The sequence below is a fragment of the Pristiophorus japonicus genome, chromosome 11 (genome assembly GCF_044704955.1).
Source record: "Pristiophorus japonicus isolate sPriJap1 chromosome 11, sPriJap1.hap1, whole genome shotgun sequence".
In the NCBI taxonomy this organism is placed as follows: domain Eukaryota; kingdom Metazoa; phylum Chordata; class Chondrichthyes; family Pristiophoridae; genus Pristiophorus; species Pristiophorus japonicus.
Genome location: NC_091987.1, coordinates 28,557,424 through 28,579,542, shown reverse-complemented (window position 1 = coordinate 28,579,542; position 22,119 = coordinate 28,557,424). Strand labels below are relative to the sequence as shown.

Below are 22,119 nucleotides of genomic sequence, written 5' to 3'. Positions count from 1 at the left end.
GAGTGTAGTCACTGTTGTAATGTAGGTCAAGAAGGTTGCAGATTTAATCTCTGGTCTGTGCTGAGGTAGCTGCTCTCAGCCAGGGCAATAGATGAGGTGCTACTCCTGGCCTCAGTCCGCAGTTTGGGTGGGGGTAGAAAGCCAGAGTTCCCATTACTATTGACCATCCAATAACCCATTTTGGAAAGTGCTCATGTGTAGATGTCAGGTGAAGGCACGATAGAGCTCGACTGTCAAGTGAGAGGTAAGACAGTGAGCAGAGTGGTAGACAAAGTCCAACTATTGTTAAGGAAACAGAGCTGCGGTTCAATTAGACCTTCATTGTTTGCGCAGATTGGAGATAAATGTAAGTTTGAGCCTCTGGGTCAGAAGCATGCAGTATTAAGTTTCACGATATTTAAAACTGCTTTCCTTCTATAACAAAAAGTGTGGTTGCTGGTTTATGAAGGACAAAATTCCCTAGACGCATTTTTTAAGATGTAGAAAATAGAAATAGTTACGTACAGAAAACAGTGATTAACTGTTCAAGTGCTGTTGACTTACTTGAATGAGTGTGGTTCTCTTCACATTGTTCAATGGTCATCATGGTGTATGCAGATGTGAGCTGCTGGTCTTGCATCTGGTGCAAGGGTACTACAAGACTCTTTTCTTCTGGTGAGATAGAAAGTAATTCATCGTGGTGTGTACCTTGATCCCCAACTCTCAGCCAGTATCTGGCTTGCTCCAAATTAGATATCTGGATTATTTTCCTTCATTTTTAGGAAATCAGATCACAACTACCTTTTTCTCCCTCACCTCAAAATTATATAGATTTAGTATTTTTGTGTATTTTTAGAAAATGCAAGTAAATCTCCTGTGGCATTGCTCGGAGATTGTCCACACTCTGGCACCAAGGCCTGCGGGCCTCCTGATAAAATCGAGGCCCCAGAAAAGAGGTCTGCTGGGGGGAGGTTGGTGCAGGAGATTTTACCACACAATATGGGTGTATTTATGCTAAGTCGAATCATTTTTTAACAACATAATTTTAATAGAGTTATTAAGTGATAAATGAATTATGATTGTTTACTGTGTCTGAACTCTCTATATTCAGGTTCTGCATTGAGCACTTAATAAAGCAGTAAATTGATTTCTGCTCTGCAGCCAATAATAATGAGTTTATTTTTCACACAAAATTGAGTCAACTTTCTACCCCTTTGGAAAAATCTTCTTGTGTTTTAAACTTGTTCATTGTGTAGACATTGTATAGTTCATTCAGAACTCTAATCATTTCATTCAAACAATTCTAATGAAGATTAAGAGTTAGAGGAATCTCATTACATTCAAAAAAACATTTTTCAATGAAATAGGCTCCACTCTCGGATGGTAAGACAGGAATCAGAACGGAAGAGGATTGAAGTATTTGGGTGAAAGGAATTGAGGTCAAGGGGAGCATTTCTATGTTGGGGATGGACTCAGGCTAGGCAAGGAAGGTGGCAGGAAAGCATGTGGGCTGGTGGAGAACATGAAAATGGAATTGGTTGGTCGGGACGGACTTAGGGTAGAGGCTGGGGGCTGGGGGGGGGGGCACAAGTTGGAAAGAAAAGTAGGTTTTGTTTGCTTGGTGTTGTACATAGCTGGTTGTACCAGGAGTCAAACTCAAAAGTTAACGGAAGCATTTCCAATAAAATTTGGGCTATTTTATGGGCAAGCTAAACTTTTTTTGCAAATTATTTGTTTAGTTATACAATTGTATTTTTTTTAAACTTGCAGGTAGCCATCAAGCTGAAGACACAAAATAGCAGCTAAGTTTTGAGCAATTTAATGGTTCAACTGTATTCACTGGTAGCTGTTGCTGACTCTTGACTTATATTCATAGTTATTTAAATTTCATGATTGATGTTTTCTTTCTTGTTTACTATTTGCTGATTGCCACTTTTCCTAAGGCTTTATTCTGCATGAAATAGATATTTCATTGAGTGTTCCTTTCACAGTTCGTGATTCTGCGGCTATTTTTTCCACAAATAGGCATGAGCTGTTGTAAAATGTGTGCCGAACACTAATTCGTGCTCGAGACAGTCCCATGCTGAGTGATTAGAGACAAAAGGGATGAATTGAATTGAAATGGCAGGAGTTTTGTCTCTCTAATCTCTCCTGCCTTCCACCCTATCACAGATCTCTCTTTTATTCTTTCTTCCCCTCCCCCTTTCAGTGCTTCTTAAGAATCTGTTCTTTTCGAACTTTCGCCAATTCTGACGAAGTGTCATCAACTTGAAACGTTAACTCTGTTTCTCTCGCCACAGATGCCGCCTGACCCGCTGAGATTTCCAGCATTTTCTATTTTTATTTCAGATTCCAGCATCTGCAGTATTTTGCTTTTGTATTAGCAATGTCTGGTTGTTCAGGAGACATCTAGCACCTTGGTGCTGATAAATTTCTTTGATCTTTGCTAATCATTGAAAAAAGTTTTTTTTTAAATAAATCAGAAGACGTCAGAACTCAGTCAGGCAATAGAAAGGCTCATGGGAGAAGCAACCCGTGTACTGGCTGTAAGGACAGGTAGCAGAAGCACAGACTATCCTTTTTACATTGAGGTATGATTCCCTAAAGAGGTCTAGCGGAATGTGTGTTCTTAATTTTTTATTAAATAATAGTACGGGGAGAGAGGAAGAGCAATTAGGGGAGATGAGATTTTTTATTGTGATCTGGAATGCACTGCCTGAAAGGGTGTTGGAAGCAGATTCAATAGCAACTTTCAAAAGGAAATTGTATCTCTACTTAAAGAGGACACATTTGCAGGGCTATGGTGAAAGAGCAGGGGAGTGGGACTAATTGGATAACTCTTTCAGAGAGCCAGCACAGGCATGATGGGCCAAATGGCCTTCTCTGTGCTATACGATTCTATGATTTGAACAGAAATAGTACTAAATGAAATTCATCATATTCAGCGTTAATTTTTTTAAACCATGGAATAAAGCATGTTTTGTCTACCATAGAATTTTACTGTTAGACTCTGGGTCCTGTTACCATGCTAGCAGATATGGGGCAGAGCAAGATAACGTCTGTACAAAAGCGGACAACTAGACTGCATAAATAAGTCACTGACACCACTGAACTCCAGGAGATAACCTGCAGCAAGCTCAAATTTGTAACAGTTCCAATGACCCCAGAGCTGAAACGGATTAAAACACCTAGATATAACAGTTAGACCCACTCTCTGCCTTGTCATCCAAACTGAGACAAAGAAATGTCAATAGGTAGCTTTCACAATTAAATAAAGCTGTTAATCAAAACTAGGGTTCAAGCCTGCTACCAAGTTTACAGCCGTGTAACATGTAACACAGATATAAAGAGTAATCACATTCTCCGCTCCCCCTACCCGCCCCCAGGATGGTGGGCTGACCAGCTCTCCATAAGGCAGTTATCCAAGACACTTGTTAAACAATATACCTTATCATAGGTGACTCGTTCGTTTTCGAAGTGCACTCTGCATACACACCTGGGAATATAGATTTCATCCAATACAGACAGACCTTCCAGAAAGTAAACTTGACATAATACTGCCAAATTCTGAACTCCCATAACTAAATATCAAAACTATAGAGGCTTTGTGGTTTTAAAAAGACAGATCTTCAATCCAACTGTTCAACTGACAACAGCTTCAGATGACACTAAAAACTATGAAGTATATTTGAGTAAGAAATATTAAAATCCAGGCTAACAAAAAGATTGAATGTCCAAGGTACACTGTTCAGTGAGAGATAGCAATATTTGCACAATTCTTAGTTGGGATTATGATAATTATCTAGTGCTCAGGAAAACTCCTTTGATGGTAAGTTAGACCATCCAAATGGAAAATGTCAGACTGTTGCAGTGGGAGGTACTCTTCTGAGATTGTGGCTGAGGCACATTGTTGGGGGCTTTAATCTGTGTTGAACTGGGGTTTACCTGACCTGGGACCGATTGATGCCAACACTGGGTTCTTGAAATGGGAAGTGTTCCGTGCCCCAGTGCAAACAGCCCTCACTTTGACAAACGTCAAAAACATTAAACAATAAAGGAAAATTGGTTGTAATGCTTTTAAAATCAGCATCCTCAGTTCAACATTTACTGGAGTCCACTTAATCAAGTCATGTTGGGATTATAAACCTTCGCACAAGTGCTGAACAAACTGTCAGGTAATGTAAATGGCACAATGCTGTTTCCCAGGATTTTCTGATATATCTCTAGATTAGACTGCATCGCATAAGATGGCAAAAGATGAGACACAGATGAGGTGGAGGTGGTGAGAAAATGAAGCCTTCCCACTGTACAAGTGCCTCAAGTACTCTAAGCTACTCACAAACCTAATCTGGGTGCTTCGCAAGAGCCCATTAATGCCGAGCCATGAATAATTATATGGACATGCAACTATGGAGAGCATGCCTACCTTAGTTTATGCACTGTACACCAACACAAAATACTGACATTCTATAACTGGGTACCTTCTGTCTCTGGGTCCATCTTGTATTTAAAATGGAACGTCAGAGCTCTTCCTTGCTCCGTCATCTGATAGGGAAAGAAACCCTCAAACAAGTCCACCCCTCTTGATATACACTCCAACACTTCATCTGGCTTTCCAATCCCATGGATCAACCTATAGTTGGGGGCGGGGGAGGGAGGAGGGGAGAAGAGGGAATATTTGAATAAATATTACAATATAAAACAATGAGGAAGTGCAACAAACCACTAATTCTGGAAGAATCCAGTTAGCCTAGTTAAAGAACTATAATTAAAAGCATATATAAACAGAAAATGCTTTTTAAACTCAGGTCAGGCAGCATCATTAAAATCAGGTTACTCAGGTGATGGACTAGGCACTCAGATTAAAAATGCTTATATTTGGTGATAAACCAATTTTCAACTGTATTAATAAAACTGCACCAGGTTACCACTCTTAAATATATCACGGACTATATTTTATTGCAAAAAATTACATTCTAAAACAATAATGAAGTGCAACAAAACATTCTCGTTTGGAAAAATCCAGTTAATCTCGTTAAAGGTTATGATTAAAAGCATGTATATATATACACACACATATATATATATATATATATAAACTGGTGGAATTACTCAGATCAGACAGCACCATGTTGCTGAAACAATTCTGAAAATGCTCTGTACTGTTAAACACCCTGTATACTATTTTACATTAATTAAACTTGCTTATAAACAAACTTCCCTTAAAACAATTAAACAATGATTTTAAAGAAATCCATGCACACCATCAGCTGGCCATCAACATCATGCGTCCTTGTCTCTGAAAAAGGACAAATCAATCCAAATAGTTTGCAGTACCTTTGCTTTTTTCCCCCAACTCTTTATCCCATCTCTTGAAGATACTTGTGGGGCAATTATGTAACAATGCATCCAACCCAAAAAAAATCTACGAAAGTACCTGGTGGTCCCGGAAGAAGGTAGGATTCCGGTCGGAGGCCTTGATTCGCTGCACAGTGAACGGGGAGATGTCTTTCACATACATGCTGGAGTCACGTGGGCCTGGACCACCAATCACAATGCAGTATTCTCATTGATAAAAATGGGAACTCCATTTGTACGCGTTCCCATTACTATCAATGAGAAAACCCCTAAAACACTGAAACACAGTATAATAAATAAATAAAACACCTCACATATTTAAAATTAATTGAAATGAAATGTAATTAAATGTTTTGGAAAAAAAATTTTTTTGAATATGTTTTAATAGGCTTAAAAATAAACTTATCTTAATGGACAGGGTTTTTAATATAAAAATGAATGTTTAAATTTAATTTATATATGTTTTTAAAAGTGTTACACTGTTAAAAGTAGACTATATGCCTGCTTTTACCGGGCGTAAAAGTTTTGAAGGACATTCGCTGGGCACGAGTTGGGTAAATAGCCCAATCTCTGTCCCGCGGATGTCCTTATTCCAGGGATGCATAGAATCTGTACGGAGAAATCTTGACACATCGGAAAAGCCGGTTCTCAGCGCATACACATCACATACCGAGAATCGGCGTTTGCGATGCCTCGTCGGGTCCTTGCGCACTTCCTACAGACTCGGCGAGGCTGCAATTTCTAGGCCACAAACATGTGCTGAGGTCCTCATGTACCCGACACCCAGGTGACCCACCTTCATAAGTGAGCCTGGACAGAGTCTGAGCTTAGGTTAAGGGCCATAACAGCAACACAGCCAAGCCTGTTCTTATTCTCACCCGAGACTGGCACATGTACTTTCCAATAGGAGTCACTCTATAGTGATCAGGACCAGCAACACTGGCTGATTTCTCCCTCCCTAATTCAAGAAGTCACCTGTATCAGTCATGGCTCAGTGGTAGCACACTCGCCTCGGACTCAGTTGGTCGTTTGTTCAAGCCCTACTCCATTACACTATTCGAAGAGCAGCTCGGGAGTTCTTCTGGTGTTCTGCACAATATTTATCCCTCAATCAACATAATTAAAACATAATTGATCATCAAGCTCATTGCTTTTGTGGTATCTTGCTGTGTGCAAATTTCTGCTGCATTTCTACGGCATTATTTCAAAGAAGAACAGGGGCATTCTGGTATCCAAACCAATATTTATCCCTCAACCAACATCACTAGCAATATAGATTGGTCATGATCATATTGCTGTTTGTGGGACCTTGCTGTGTGCAATTAGCTGTTGCGTTTCCTACATTGCAACAGTGACTATACCTCAATAGTACTTCATTGGCTGTAAAGCACTTTGGGATGTCCTGATGTCGTGCAAGATGCTATATAAATGCAAGTTCTATTTTTCTTTAACTGTAATATGAACAATCATCTTGAAATAATTTGGTAAGAGGTTACTTCATGTTGCTGCCTTCTCCCTGCCCTCAGCAGAGACCCATTTGAAATCTGATCATTTCCCCGACAGTGAAAATAAACTTGAACAATGTTCCAGACCAGGGGTTACAGTCTAAGGATAAGGGGTAGGCCATTTAAGGCAGAGATGAGGAAAAACCTCTTCACTCAGAGAATTGTGAACCTGTGGAATTCTCTACCATAGAAAGTTGTTGAGGCCAGTTCGTTAGATATATTCAAAAGGGAGTTAGATGTGGCCCCTACAGCTAAAGGGATCAGGGGGTATGGCGAGAAAGCAGGAATGGGGTACTGAAGTTGCATGATCAGTCATGATCATATTGAATGGTGGTGCAGGCTCAAAGGGCCGAATGGCCTACTACTGCACCTATTTTTTTTATGTTTCTATAAAACATATGTGGCAGGAGTTTCCATCAGGTTGTACTGGTTTTATTTAGCGCAATTCACCCAGAATCAGCCAAACCAACGCAAAAGATCGTGGAATTTCAATCACAAATTACATCCAGCGCAAATCGAGTTTCTGTAATCTATTGTGCCAGAGACCGGCCCTGGACACAAATCTGGCCACACCCTCAGATCAATTAATCACCATAGCGAGTTTCCACTAATTGTGCTCATTTGTGGGCCTTTGAAGAGGACGAGACACTGATTAAAAATGCTCATTTTTTTGTGATAAATCCATTTTCAGCTGTATTAATAAAACTGCACGAAAGGAATGTTTTTAAATGCAAAATGTAAAAAAAGTGTTATAAAACACTGTCCGATTGCACTGGTTCATGACGGATTTTACGTTTGGCAATATGCAAATGCATTTGAGTGGAAACTTGAACAAAAATATGAGTGCAATTTGAGCCCGGATGACTGACTGTGCTAAAAGCAGAAGTGCGTGGCTGTAATGTGTAAAACAGCCATCTATGTGTCAGTGCAGATACAGGTGGCTTATGTTTTAAACGTCACATGTTTTAAGAGCGTAGAAACATAAGAAAATAGCAGTAGTGGATACGGCCCCTCGAGCCTGCTCCGCCATTCAGTTAGATCATGGCTGATCTTCTACCTCAACTCCATTTTCTTGCACTATTCCCATATTCCTTGATTCTCTTAGTGATAAAAATAACTATTGATTTCAGTCTTGAAATCCAAATATGTACAACCATCTGAGCGAAGAAATTTCTACTCTACCTTGTCCAGTCCTCTAAGAATTTGATATGTTTCAATGAGATCACCTCTCGTTCTTCAGAGAATATAGACCCATTCTACTCAATCTGTGAGATGTAAACTATGAAGGAAGATGCAGTACTCATTTTGAAAATGAGAATACCCACCACAAACTCCAAGTTGTGGGGCCGTATAACAAATTACAGAATGGCGAAGAATTTATGTGCCTGTGACTTAAGGAACTTTTCTACAATTAATCTGCATTTTAAGTGTTGCCTTGTAGATAAAAATTAGCCAATGAAAAAGGAAATCCTGTGCTCAATAACAGAATACTTCCTCAAACTTGTGACTGCCTGATGCAGAGTGGATGTGAGGTTAAACGATGTTGAATTAAAAAAAATATTCCAAGTGTCAGAAAGACAGGTATGCAGTATCTGTTTGCTGCTCACAGATGTTGCTAGTCTGCTTTTAAATCCAGTGGATGCATACTAATACAAAAACAAAATATTGCGGATGCTGGAAGTCTAAAATAAAAACAGAAAATGCTGGAAAAACTCAGCGGGTTAGGCAGCATCTGTGGAGACAGAAGCAGAGTTAACGTTTCAGGTCGATGACCTTTCGTCAGAAGTGGAAGAAGTCAGAGATGTAACAGGTTTTAAGCAAGTGCAGGGGCTGGGAAAGTGGGGGTAGAAGAGGAGGAAAGAACAAAAGGGAAGGTCTGTGACAGAGTGGAAGGTAAAAGGTATGACTGTACAAAGCAATAGGAGATGGTAATGGGACAAGTAAAGAAACAAAAGATGAGTCTAGAATAGCAGAATCATCAACAGCTGCCGTGTAAAAAAAAAAAAATAGGGGCAGAGGTTATGGTCTAAAATTGTTGAACTCACTGTTGAGTCCAGAAGGGTGTAAAGTGCCTAATCCAAAGTTGAGCTTATGTTGAGCTTCGTTTGAACAGTGCAAGAGGCCGAGGACAGAGAGGTCAGAGTGGGAGTGGAGCAGAGAATTAAAGCAACAGGCGACCGGAAGCTCAGGGTCACACTATGGACCGAACGGACGTGTTCTGCAAAGCAGTCACCCAATCTGCGTGTACCCAATGTAGAGGAGACCGCATCGTGAGCAGCGAATATACTATACTAAATTGCAAGATGTACAAGTAACTCGCTGTTTCACCTGGAAGGAGTGTCTGGGGACCTGGAAGGTGGGAGTGGAGATAAAAGGGCAGGTGTTGCATCTCCTGCGCTGCATGGGAAGGGGAGAGGGTGTTGGGGGTGATTGAGGAGTGGACCAGGGTATCATGGAGGGAACGGTCCCTTCGGAAGACTGAAAGAGTGGAGGGGAAGATGTGTTTGGTGGAATTATTATACAGGAGGTGGCAGAAATGGTGGCCAATGATCAGCTGAATGTGGAGATTGATGGGGTGGAAGGTGAGGACAAGGGGAACCCTATCGTGGATTTGGGAGGGGAGGGGGTGAGAGCAAAAGTGCGGGAAATGTAACGGACATGGTCGAGGGCCCAGTCAACCATGGTAGAGGGGAATCCTTGGTTGAGGAAAAAGGAAGACTTATCAGAAGCACTAGTATGGAAGGTGGCAACATCAGGACAGATGGGACAGAGATGGAGAAACTGGGCGAATGGAATAGAGTCCATACCGGTGGGGTGGGAGAAAGTGTAGTCAAGTTATTATGGGAGTCCATGGGCTTATAGTGGATGTTGGTCGATAGCCTAGCCCCAGAATTAGAGACAGAGAAATCGAGGAAGCGAAGGGGAAGAGATGCACACCATATGAAGGTGAGCGAGGGTGGAAATTGGAAGCAAACTAACAAATTGGTTGCATACTAATATTTGTTTAACTAAGACACATCGATTGCCACATTTTACGTTTTCTCTACCTTGGTTTGTCTTCAGGCAGTTCCGTTGTGACCGAGGAGATTAAATTCAGTTTGGGGTCATCAGGCATGTCCGCTCCCTGAAATCCATCCAAGAGGAAACCTCCAACTGGCCGCTTTATGGTTTCTCTGACGGACCTCAGCCTCTCCTCAAGTATGTCTCCTCCTTCTACTACACCTATGATCTCGGTGTTCTTCAGCACCTGCCACAAAATGATAAATATTCAACCTGAACATCAAACAAATGCACCACAACACAACCTTTTGCGAACAGCATTGCAATTCTATGAAATATTCCAACATAAATTAAATTTGTGGTTACTTTTTACATTTAATTACTTTAAAACCGATAGCGTTAATGTTCATCCCTACCTGCCGTTACCTGAAGCTGTTAAACTCTTGCTGCAATATAATTCCACAGGTGCCTGCAGCCCTGTTACCTCAGCCAAGGGGCCATTTTGCAAATGTTATTCCTATCTTAATGAGGGAACATTCGTCCAGTGTTCCTGCTCCTGATTTCTATTGTGTGTTCCCCTAACTGGAAGTACGCATCCGTGAATGTTGGGTGAAGCAGGATTAGGTTGGCCCTGACATCTTCCATTGTCAAACATCCTGCCAACACTCGCTGTGAAGGCTCGCACAAGCACAGCCACTTGGGTAAGATACCAGAGGGCAATTTCCATTCACAGAATCTGCTAATATTCTGTGGGACTGATCTGTGGGAAAGTGAACAATCCATCCTGGGATAAATGTAAAGCCCCCTCCCCTGCATACAGCATCTGATAACAGGAAACTTCTTTCAAAGAATCGGCAAGCACAATTGTATGTGGAACAGAGTGTGTTTAATAATAAATATCTGAGGTACACGTCAAAACACAGTTATAAACACAACTACCTTTTGCCCCTCTCTTTCCCTTATTTACCCAATGCTTCCTCCCAGTTCCATCCTAGGATAGCAGCAAGCATAACTCCAACAACCCACAGCCCAGTTCCTCAGGATTGCTACAAACTGCATCCTCCGCAAAGTCATCGTCTTCGGCTTTGCCACAGACTCTGCGCCTTTCCACTGAGTCTGCCCGACTCCGCCACTCTACCTTCCCACAGCCCAGCCCCTCATGACTGTTGCAAATCTTTACCACCTCCAGACGTGGCTACTCTAACATTATCCTTGCTAGCCTCCCATCCTCCAACATCAGTAAATTTGCTGCCCCTATCCTGCCCAACACTAAGACCTGCTCATTAATCACCCTCATTCTCGCTGATCTACAATGGCTCCTTTAATATAATAAATGTAATATCCTTATTCTTAAATCCCTCCATAGCCTTGGCCTATCCAATCTCTGCGATTCTGTCTCGCTCTATATTTCTTCTCAAACACTCCGTTCATGCAACTCCATCCTTCTGTGCATCCCATCCTCCTTTCACCCCATCACAGGTGGCACAGTCTTCAGCCAACTTGGTGTCATTTTCTGGAAGTCCATCCCTACATCTCTCCACATCTCCTTCCACCTTTAAAAGCCTTCTCATAACCTATCTCTACAACTAAACATTCAATCTCCCCTCCTAATCGCTTCCTTCTTAGCTTGGAATCCATTTATTTAAGCCCATCTGTGAAGCAACTTGAGACATTTCTTAATGTTAAAAGCACTAGATAAATGCAAATAGTAGCTGTTGCAGCGGGGGGGGAACGACACGACTGGAAGTAAATCGGCAAGGAAAAACAATGCGCCATTTCCCCCATCACAAAGCTATAGAGACAGACTGCAGCAGCATTGAAGATAATATAGTGGGCCAGTCACTCATTTGTATTGTGAAGAATTTCACATTACTGCCAATGCTTCCTATAGACATTTCTTGTGCATGTAGTCTTAAGGTTTTAAGATTAAACCATTAACACCTCTGCCCCCCCCAAATTACTAATCCATCACCAAAATCAAAATTTTTAGTTCACTTTTATGCTCTTTGCAGTGAAAGGGTTAGATTTCACTGCTGGGAAATCTCATTGCTGAATAACTTGATGGTGTAGAAATGGCATCACAATTCAAGGAGGAAAGTGGTTTTAATTGTATGTTTGCTGAGGATGAAATGCAATGCCACTCCTACAACAAAAAACCCAATGATAATTATTCCTGGGGCTATTTTCTTTATTTGACTGCCAACATAAAGCAGATATTGGTAAACATCTTCGATCCTCTGGACACTGTCCTCCTCCCCAGACCAGACAATAAAGGTTTCCACTTGCTAGCTACCTTCCTTTTAGATGTAACTGTGATGTTTGAACTTTCAGGTTTGACCCTGAGCGACAACATTGAAGCTCTCCATTCACGCTATTGTCTTCTGGAACATCAAACCAATTACCATTTGCCCGACTGTTGTTGCCACAAACAATTTACTGAAAGCTCCGAAGACAACAAGCCTGTGCTAAATTCTGCTCACTGAGCGAAGATTCATCAGACTGATTCCCGGGATGGTGGGACTGACCTATCAAGAAAGACTGGATCAACTGGGCTTGTATTCACTGGAGTTCAGAAGAATGAGAGGGGACCTCATAGAAACGTTTAAAATTCTGACGGGTTTAGACAGGTTAGATGCAGGAAGAATGTTCCCAATGTTGGGGAAGTCCAGAACCAGGGGTCACAGTCTAAGGATAAGGGGTAAGCCATTTAGGACCGAGATGAGGAGAAACTTCTTCACCCAGAGAGTGGTGAACCTGTGGAATTCTCTACCACAGAAAGTTGTTGAGGCCAATTCACTAAATATATTCAAAAGGGAGTTAGATGAAGTCCTTACTACTCGGGGGATCAAGGGGTATGGCGAGAAAGCAGGAAGGGGGTACTGAAGTTTCATGTTCAGCCATGAACTCATTGAATGGCGGTGCAGGCTAGAAGGGCTGAATGGCCTGCTCCTGCACCTATTTTCTATGTTTCTATGTTTCTATGTTTCTTGCAAGGCTGTGAAGAGCTCAAAGCCTTGAGGCATCATTTCTTCCCTTCTACTTTTTTCTAACTTCAAAACTGCTGCATGGACACACTTCCAGTTTCTCTGGCACTGACCTGGTCTCTTTTCCAGTGTTAATGGACATTTACGGGATATGCCTGAAATATCGACCTCTCTTTCCAGATGTTAATCGACCTGCTGTGCATTTTCAGTATTTCTTGATTTTCGATTTGCTGCATTTGCATCCCTCTGATTGCTATTTTGGATCCCTCACCAACTAAGATCGAGGCTAAACTATAATGCCAAACATTTCAAACTTTGCTTTCAAAGTTCATTGCGGTTCTATTTTTAAAAAGTGTCAGTTGAAAGTATAAAGTGCAATAGTTATTGCAGAGTAGTAAGTTTGCAATGAAAATGCCATCAGACAGCTTAAAAGCATGTTATTACCACTCAGAAGTAAACTATCACTGTAATACCTGGTTTGATTTATGTTACAGTTACATTGTTATGAGCAAAACGGTTTAATCTAATCCCGCCCGATTTAGAAACCAGCAGACACATAAGCGTTTCTTTATATTGCACACGGTACTAGGGTCACCATCTCCTGATGCCTGGGTCTCACACAGCCAGGAGCAATCTCAAGAGTACATCTGGCCATTTTCTAAGGTTGACAGTTTACATCCACTTTCTAGTCAGCAAAGAGTCAGAAAATTGCCTTTAAATTGGTGTAGAAAATGGAAAAATGCCGCATTGGTGTAATATGGAATGCTCTTCTAAACTAGGGGTCGAGATAGATGTCTGGGGTAAAAAGGAGGGAGCTTTACTGTGCCACACCTGACCTGAGAGTGCTTGATACGGATAATGGGTGCCCAAAATGTGAGGTGTCCCAGAACAAACCCCCCTCACTCTGATCGATTTCACACCCAAAAATACCAAAGAGAATTGTTTTTATTTTTTAAAGCGCTATTTACATCAAAATAAAACTGCATCACCAGCCCTATAAATCCTAGCCAAATGTCAGATAACGTGGCTGCTACATACATTTTTGAATTACTCTGCCCGTACAAAAAAAAGTTATCCTTCTGTTCAAATATCAATAAAGGTATAATACTCTTTTCAATGGGCCTATCATTTTTTGTGATAACCCCAGAAAAGCTTCTTTAATATATAATCGGCAGTTGCTTTTACAACATATGCATTTAGCAACACCATGTAGTACAAGCTCACCATCTCATACATTTGGAGCATGGAATTGACTCTCCCACAAGCCAGCAGCACCAGCAAGCAGCAGTTGTAACCATAGCAACTACTCCATGATAACTAAAAGATAAGCATATTTTAAATGTTGAACAAAATGATATGAAATTGGATCAGACATATTGGCCTTGATATTACCCCCGCCCCCCTCACAACAGGTGGGAGGGGGTTGCGGGGGGGGGGATTAAAAATTAAAAATCAGGGATCGCGACACCAGCCCGCCCCATACACACCTGCCGCCATTTTTGGGGTGGCAGGTTGTGAGATGTGCATGTGACCCACCTTGGAGAGGCGGGACATGCTGTTAACATGCTTAAATTGAACTCCCACAGTGCAACTAGGAGCCTGATTTAAGTTTAGCAGTTGCCGACAGGGTTTCCTAGGGCTCAGGAAACCAGGCAGCGAAATGAAGGCGAGAGCGGTCAGCTCCAGCAGGTTAGTGCTTTTTAGAGCATTCCTTGTAGGCCAGGAGATCCCTGGCTGCTGGTTTTCCTGCCCGGCAGCTGGCTAGCCGGTCAATATGGTCGGCTACCGGGTGGAAGACGGAAGAAGAAAATGTTAATGAGGTCCTGCTGTTAATAGCGACAGACCCTCCGCATCTCCAGCCTTTCCCGGTTATAGATGCACTCCCCCGCCTCCCTGTAAATATTGGGGCCATTGTATTCGATGAATACTGCAAATTTATGCCACTTTTACGCACAAGCCATGGTCTTGCAGTCTCCTTTACTCGTGGAATATACATGTTATCAAGAACATCCTATGCAGGATTCTCTCTATTTAAAAACATCTTGTTTTGAAAAAGTACACAAGAAATTATTACAATGTTGACAAATCTAATTGTATTTTTTGAAGAAGTTACAAAGTTGGTGGATGAAGGAAGCCCAGTAGACATTGTCTACTTCTAGATTTCCAAAAAGCTTGTGACAAGGTACTGCGCAACAGGCTTCTCTATAAGATCGCTGCCTCCAGTATTAGTGGAGATATATTGAGCACGATACAGAACTGGCTGGCAGGATGCAGGCAAAGAGTAGTTATCGATGGATTTGGATCAGTTTGGAGACTGGTCACCAGTGGTGTCCTGCAGGGATCAATGTTGGGACCGTTGCTTTTTACTATTTTTATTAATGATATGGATTCAGGGGTTGGCGGCACAATTTGCACATTTGCAGATGACACCAAGATCGGTGTGAGTGCTAGAACTGTAGAAGAGGCTCGTCTGATTCAGGCAGATCTTAATGTGTTGGGAGACTGGGCTCATGACTGGAAAATAATGTATAACTTAGATAAGTGCAGTGTTACACATGTGGGCAGATCAAATGTTCAACATTCATACACCCTCCAGGGAAAGGCATTAAAAATGGTGGAGATAGAAAGAGATTTGGGCATTCTAGTGCATACATCCTTAAAGGTACATGAGCAATGCCGTGCAGCGATAGCTAGAGCAAATAGGGTGTTGAGGTGTATCCATAGGGCAATTGAGTATAAGACGAGGCGTACTGTTTTGTCCTTGTACAAGACCTTAGTCAGGCCGCACTTGGAATACTGTCCAGTTTTGGTCTCCTCACATGGGGGATGATATTGAGGCTTTGGAAAGGGTGCAGAAGAAGGCCACTAGAATTCCAAGTCTAAAGTATCCTAGTTATCAAGATAGGTTAAAAGAGTTGGGATTCTTGACCTTAGAGCAGCGTAGACTATGGGAGAATATGATTGAGGTTTATAAGATAATGAAGGGAATAGACAATGTTCCAGCTGACCGTTTATTTCAATTAAATAGGTTAGGCCAGACCAGGGGGCACAAATTTAAGTTGTATAAGGCTCGATCTAGGTTAGATGCCAGGAGGTGGTTCTTTTTACAGAGAATAGTAGACCTCTGGAACAAGCTGCCCTCTCATGTGGTGGATGTAGACTTGCTGAATTCCTTCAAGCAAAAGCTGGATTTGTTTCTGGCTGCGGTGGAGATGAACTCTTACAGAAGGTAGGTACTGCAGGGAATTTAATGGCCTGAGGGATCTCCTGGATTAATTTTGATCACCTAGATGGGTCGGCAAGGAAGTTCCCAGAATTGTTTTTCCCAAATTGGCCTGGGTTTTTATGTTTTTTGCCTCTCCCAGGAGATCACATGGTTTCGGGTGGGGTGCAGTGTATAAGTTGTGATACACAAGGTATCACAAATGTGTGGGACAGGCTCAATGGGCCAGATGGTCTTTACCTGTCCGTCATTGTTCGTATTCGTAAAGCTGTGCTCTCACATTTACAAGAAAATGTCTTGTTCACTATTTGTAATCTTTGTAAAAACATTTATGATTTTGCTACACAAAGTACAGAGGAGATCTCCCTTGGAGACGTGTCCTCCTGTAATTTGTTGCAGTCCTCCTCAATATTAACCCGCTCCCAATTAAGGATATCCTTGCTGTAACATCTTCGTACCTCTGAATTCTGATGCACCTTCAGGCAATCATCCAAGAAGCCCAGAGTACGATCCACGGATTTCTTTACCCTCTTCCTCGGAGCTCCTGGAGGCAGAGGCTCTCCATCTGCCATGCATTGGTACCAGTCGGGTTTGAAGGCCTGTTGTATCGCCATGAACTTTGACGAAGTTAGTTCAATTCGTCCACCTCCGCCCCAAACTGAAACGGTCTTTTCAGTTGGGATAATAGAAAGAAAATAGGCATTAGTTCCTAAAGGCACCAAAGAAATATCAGAAATGGATTTGTATAGGATTTTATTGTACTAATAATGGGGATGTCAATAAAAAGCAACAAATGAATCCAGTTTCTAACTGGTCCTTTTTTTAAAAAAAACACAATTCAAAATTATATTGTGCAAAAATCAACTTTACATTTTACAGTAATGTCAGATTTGTAATTCAATGGTTCCAATTTTCTACCCCCTATAGTTTTCGCTTATTTCCAGCTCCGTAACATTGCCCGTCTTTGCCCTTGTCTCAGCTCATCCGCTGCTGAAGCCCTCATCCATGCCTTTGTTACCTCTAGACTTGACTATTCTAATGCACTCCTGGCTGGCCTCTCACATTCTACCCTACTTAAACCAGAGATGATCCAAAACATGGCTGCACGTGTCCTAACTCGCACCAAGTCCCGCTCACCCATCACCCCTGTGCTCGCTGATCTACATGGGCTTCCGGTTAAGCAATGCCTCGATTTCAAAATTCTTATCCTTGTTTTCAAATCCCTCCATGAGCTCACCCCTCCCTATCTCTGTAATCTCCTCCAGACCCACAACCCGCCGAGATATCTGCGCTCCTCTAATTCTTCCCTCTTGAGCATCATAAGAACATAAGAAATAGGAGCAGGAGTAGGCCACCTGGCCCCTCGAGCCTGCTCCGCCATTTAATAAGATTCTGGCTGATCTGATCATGGACTCAGCTCTACTTCCCCACCTGCTCCCCATAACCCTTAACTCTCTTATCACTCAAAAATCTGTCGATCTCCACCTTAAATATATTCAATGACCCAGCCTCCACAGCTCTCTGGGGCAGAGAAGAAATTCCTCCTCATCTCAGTTTTAAATGGGCAGCCCCTTATTTTGAGACTATGTCCCCTAGTTTTAGTTTCCCCTAGGAGTGGAAATATCCTCTCTGCAACCAGCTTGTCTAGCCCCCTCATTATCTTATATGTTTCGATAAGATCACCTCTCATTCTTCTGAACTCCAATGAGTATAAGCCCATGTTATTAACCTATCTTCATAAGTCAACTCCGAATCAACCTAGTGAACCTTCTCTGAACAGCCTCCAATGCAAGTATATACTTCCTTAAATACGGAGACCAAAACTGTACGCAGTACTCCAGGTGTGGCCTCACCAATACCCTGTAGTTATAGCAGGGCTTCTCTGCTTTTATACTCTATCTGCTTTGCAATAAAGGCCAACATTCCTGATTTGCCTTCCTGATCACTTGCTGTACCTGATACTCATGTTTTGTGTTTCATGCACAAGGACCCCCAGGTCCCTCTGTACTGCAGCACTTTGCAATTTTTCTCCATTTAAATTATAATTTGCTTTTCTAGTTTTTCTGCCAAAGTAGATAACCTCACATTTTCCCACATTATACTCCATCTGCCAAATTTTTGCCCACTCACTGAGCCTGTCTATATCCCTATGCAGATTTTGTGTCCTCCTCACAATTTGCTTTCCCACCCATCTTTGGATCATCAGCAAACTTGGCTACATTACACTCGGTCCCTTCATCCAAGTCATTAATATAGATTGTAAATAGTTGAGGCCCCAGCACCGATCCCTGCGGCACCCCACTAGTTACTGGTTGCCAACCGGAAAATGACCCACTTATCCCGACACTCTGTTTTCTGTTAGTTAACCAATCCTCTATCCATGCTAGTATATTACCCCCAACCCTGTGAACTTTTATCTTGTGCAGTAACCTTTTATGTGGCACCTTATTGAATGCCTTCTGGAAATCCAAATACACATCCACTGGTTCCCCCTTATCCACTCTGCTCGTTACATCCTCAAAGAACTCCAGCAAATTTGTCAAACATGATTTCCTTTTCATAAAACCATGCTGACTCTGCTTGATTGAATTATGCTTTTCCAAATGCCCCGCTATTGCTTCCTTAATAATGGACTCTAGCATTTTCCCAATGACAGATGTTAGGCAAACTGGTCTACAGTTTCCTGCTTTTTGTCTGCCTCCTTTTTTAATAGGGGTGTTACATTTGTGATTTTCCAATCTGCTGGGACTGCCCCAAAATCCAGGGAATTTTGGTGGATCACAACCAATGCATCCACTATCTCTGCAGCCACTTCTTTTAAGAGCCAAGGATGTAAGCCATCGGGTCCAGGGAACTTAACCGCCTTTAGTCCCATTATTTTAACCAAGTACTACTTCATTAGTGATAGTGTTTGTATTAAGTTCTTCCCTTCCTATAGCCCCTTGATTATCCACTATTGGGATGTTTTTAGTATCTTCTACCATGAAGACCGATACAAAATATTTCTTCAATGTCTCTGCCATTTCCCTGTTCCCCATTATTAATTCCCCAGTCTCATCCTCTAGGGGACCAACATTTACTTTAGTCACTCTTTTCCTTTTTATGTAGCTGTAAAAACTCTTACTATCTGTTTTTATATTTTGTGCTAGTTTATTTTCATAATCTATCTTCCCTCTCTTTATTTGTTTTAGTCGTTCTTTGCTGGCTTTTAAAAGTTTCCCAATCCACTGGACTCCCACTAGTCTTGGCCACATTGTATGCCTTAGTTTTCAATTTGATACGATCCCTTATTTCCTTATTTAGCCACGGATGGTTATCCCTTCTCTTACAGTCTTTCCTTCTCATTGGGATATATTTTTGTTGCAAGTTATGAAATATCTCCTTAAATGTCTGCCACTGCTCATCAACTGTCCCACACTTGAATCTATTTTTCCAGTCCACTTTAGCCAACTCTGTCTTCATACCCTTATAATCTCCTTTATTTAAGTTTAGGACACTGGTTTGAGATCCAACTTTCTCACCCTCCAATTGAATTTGAAATTCAACCATTTTATGGTCACTCATACCTGGAGGATCCTTTACTAGGAGATAATTTATTAATCCAGTCTCATTACACAGTACCAGATTTAAGATAGCCTGCTTCCTGGTCGGTTCCACAACATACAGTTTAAGGAAACTATCCCGGATACACTATGAGCTGTTCCTCAAGTCTACCCTGGCCAATTTGCTTTGTTCAATCAATATGAAGGTTAAAATCGCCCATGATTATTGCCATTCCTTTTTTACAAGCCTCCATTATTTCTTGGTTTATACTCCATCCAACAGTGTAGCTACTGTTAGGGGGCCTATAGACAACACCGACCAGCAACTTTTCCTCCTTATTTTTCCTTAACTCCACCCAAACTGATTGATAATCAAGATGTTCAATCACTCAACCATTGGTGGCCTTGCCTTCGATTGTCTAGGCCCCAAGCTCTGGAATTCCCTGCCTAAACCTCTGCACCTCTTTCCTCCTTCAAACCTACCTCTTCCCTGCCTAATTTCTCCTTATGCGGCTCGGTGTCAAATGTTTTAAATCTCATTATGTACAACAACAACAACTTGCATTTATATAGTGCCTTTAACATAGCGAAACATCTCCAGGCACTTCACAGGAACGTTGTCAAATAAAGTATGACACTGAGCCACATAAGGAGATATTAAAGCAGGAGAGGTAGGTTTTAAGGAGCGTCTTAAAGGAGGAAAGCGAGGCAGAGAGAGTTAGGGAGGGAGAGGAGGTTTTGGGAGGGAATCCCAGAGCTTAGGGCCTAGGCAGCTGAAAGCACGGCCGCCAATGGTGGAGTGATTAAAATCAGGGATGCACAGGAGGCCAGGATCCTGGAGGGTGTTGGCTGGAAGAGATTACAGAGAAAGGGAGGGCGAGGGCATGGACTGATTTGAAAAAAAGTATCAGAATTTTAAAATCTACACCGTTCTTGATGCGATGATTCATGCTTGGGTACTGTTCGATAGATGCTAGTAATTGTCCACGCCCTCATCCAGACGGTCATCAATTATTGATAAGCTTGGACAGTAAGTAGAGGCCAGGATATCACAGCTGAGCATTGCTGAGATCAGCTCACCTTACTTGATGTACATACGCACACTCACTTTGCAGCGGGAGCCACAATATAGTGATCAGCAGTGAGAATCCTGGGTGGTTTTTCTTTTTCGCCCAGGAATGTTGAAGCCAATCTTAGAATCTACAGCTCCCACACAACCATCGATCATCGAAACATCAAACTTAGAACCATCCTGTGTGGTAAATTTACCAGCACAGCTACGGTGGAGCCCCAATTGTTCTGACTCTTAAATAACAGAGAAATGTACTGTTTTTGAATGTAAAAGAAAGCAGTACTGTTCTCTTTTGAATGTAAAAGAGAACAGGACTGCATTCCACGATTTGCCCTGGTCTCACATCAAATCCAATTAACAGTAATAATGAGCTATGAAATAAAAGCAAGACAAGAGGAATACCCTCAAGTAGCCCCTAAATTCTGTTCCTACACTTGTAAATAACCTACTTTGTTTGTGTTGTATCCTGATGGACATGGATTGGCTGGGTCATGCAAAGAGCAGTACAGAACAGAGTCGGGCATGCCTGTGATAAAACAGAATGAAATAAATGACACTTCATTCAAATTGTTCAATCGAGGGGAATCTGAAACCGCCAGTCACCAAGCTGAAACATCATGTGGCTGCTCTGGAATCTGTACAGTGGCATTAGTGATATCCAAACTTTATCCAAAACAAAGCAATGGTTTTACCAGTCACAGCACGATCTTCAAATTTAAATTCAAAAGGGTAAAACTTACAAGGATTAAGACAATACAATTGATGTGGAACATGCATATTTATTGTAATTTAAAACAAGTAATTCTGTGCCAGATGGATTTGTAGAAAGAATACATCTGAAAGAGCGAGGTTAGTTGTTTCAAGAGTTCATTTCTCTTTATTTCAGATTTTCAGCATTGGTGCTTTTTTTCTTACCAGTTCACTTCCAATTTGTTGGTGATTTTTTTTTTTAAATGAAAGGGGATTCACTGGCAACAAGGTTTACCTGCACCAAAACAGAGTTTACCTACACCACTGTGTACACTGTTACATGCATTCGGCGCAAAACTAGATTGTACAAATAATGGCCCCAAGTTTCCACATGATTTGCTCCCGATTTTTAGGAGCAACTGGTGGAGAACGGAGTATCTTAGAAATCGCAATTCTCCACATTTAAGTTTTCTCTAGTTCTAGTCATGTAGAACAGTTTCACTTTTGAACAGAATTTTTTTTTCAAAAGGGGCGTGTCCGGCCACTGACGCCTGATTTGAAAGTTTCCACAGTGAAAACGTACTCCAAACTAACTTAGAATGGAGCAAGTGAAGATTTTTGTAGGCCTGAAAAAACCTTGTCTACACATTAAAAAATCAGCCGCAGGTTACAAATTAGGCATCGGGAACGAGGTGGGGGGAGGGGGGGGGAAGTCATTACATTCTACAATAAATCCTTAGTTATACTTATACAAATATTATACAAA

General features: G+C 41.6%; 1 protein-coding gene across 6 annotated transcripts in view; it reads right to left on the bottom strand.

Annotated features, from left to right (window-relative positions):
* qtrt2 (queuine tRNA-ribosyltransferase accessory subunit 2) overlaps window positions 1-22,119 on the bottom strand; it is a 48,127-nt gene that overhangs the window by 5,659 nt on the left and 20,349 nt on the right. For 4 of the 6 annotated variants that reach the window (XM_070893284.1, XM_070893282.1, XM_070893281.1 and 1 more), the window contains exons 4-8: window positions 21,113-21,189; window positions 16,508-16,717; window positions 9,890-10,089; window positions 4,461-4,612; window positions 544-651 (exon numbers count right to left, since the gene is read on the bottom strand). In XM_070893284.1, the coding sequence (XP_070749385.1) occupies window positions 544-651; window positions 4,461-4,612; window positions 9,890-10,089; window positions 16,508-16,717; window positions 21,113-21,189 (747 nt within the window). The remainder of the gene's footprint in view (window positions 1-543; window positions 652-4,460; window positions 4,613-9,889; window positions 10,090-16,507; window positions 16,718-21,112; window positions 21,190-22,119) is intronic. The other 2 variants (XM_070893285.1, XM_070893286.1) reach the window with 2 other exon arrangements.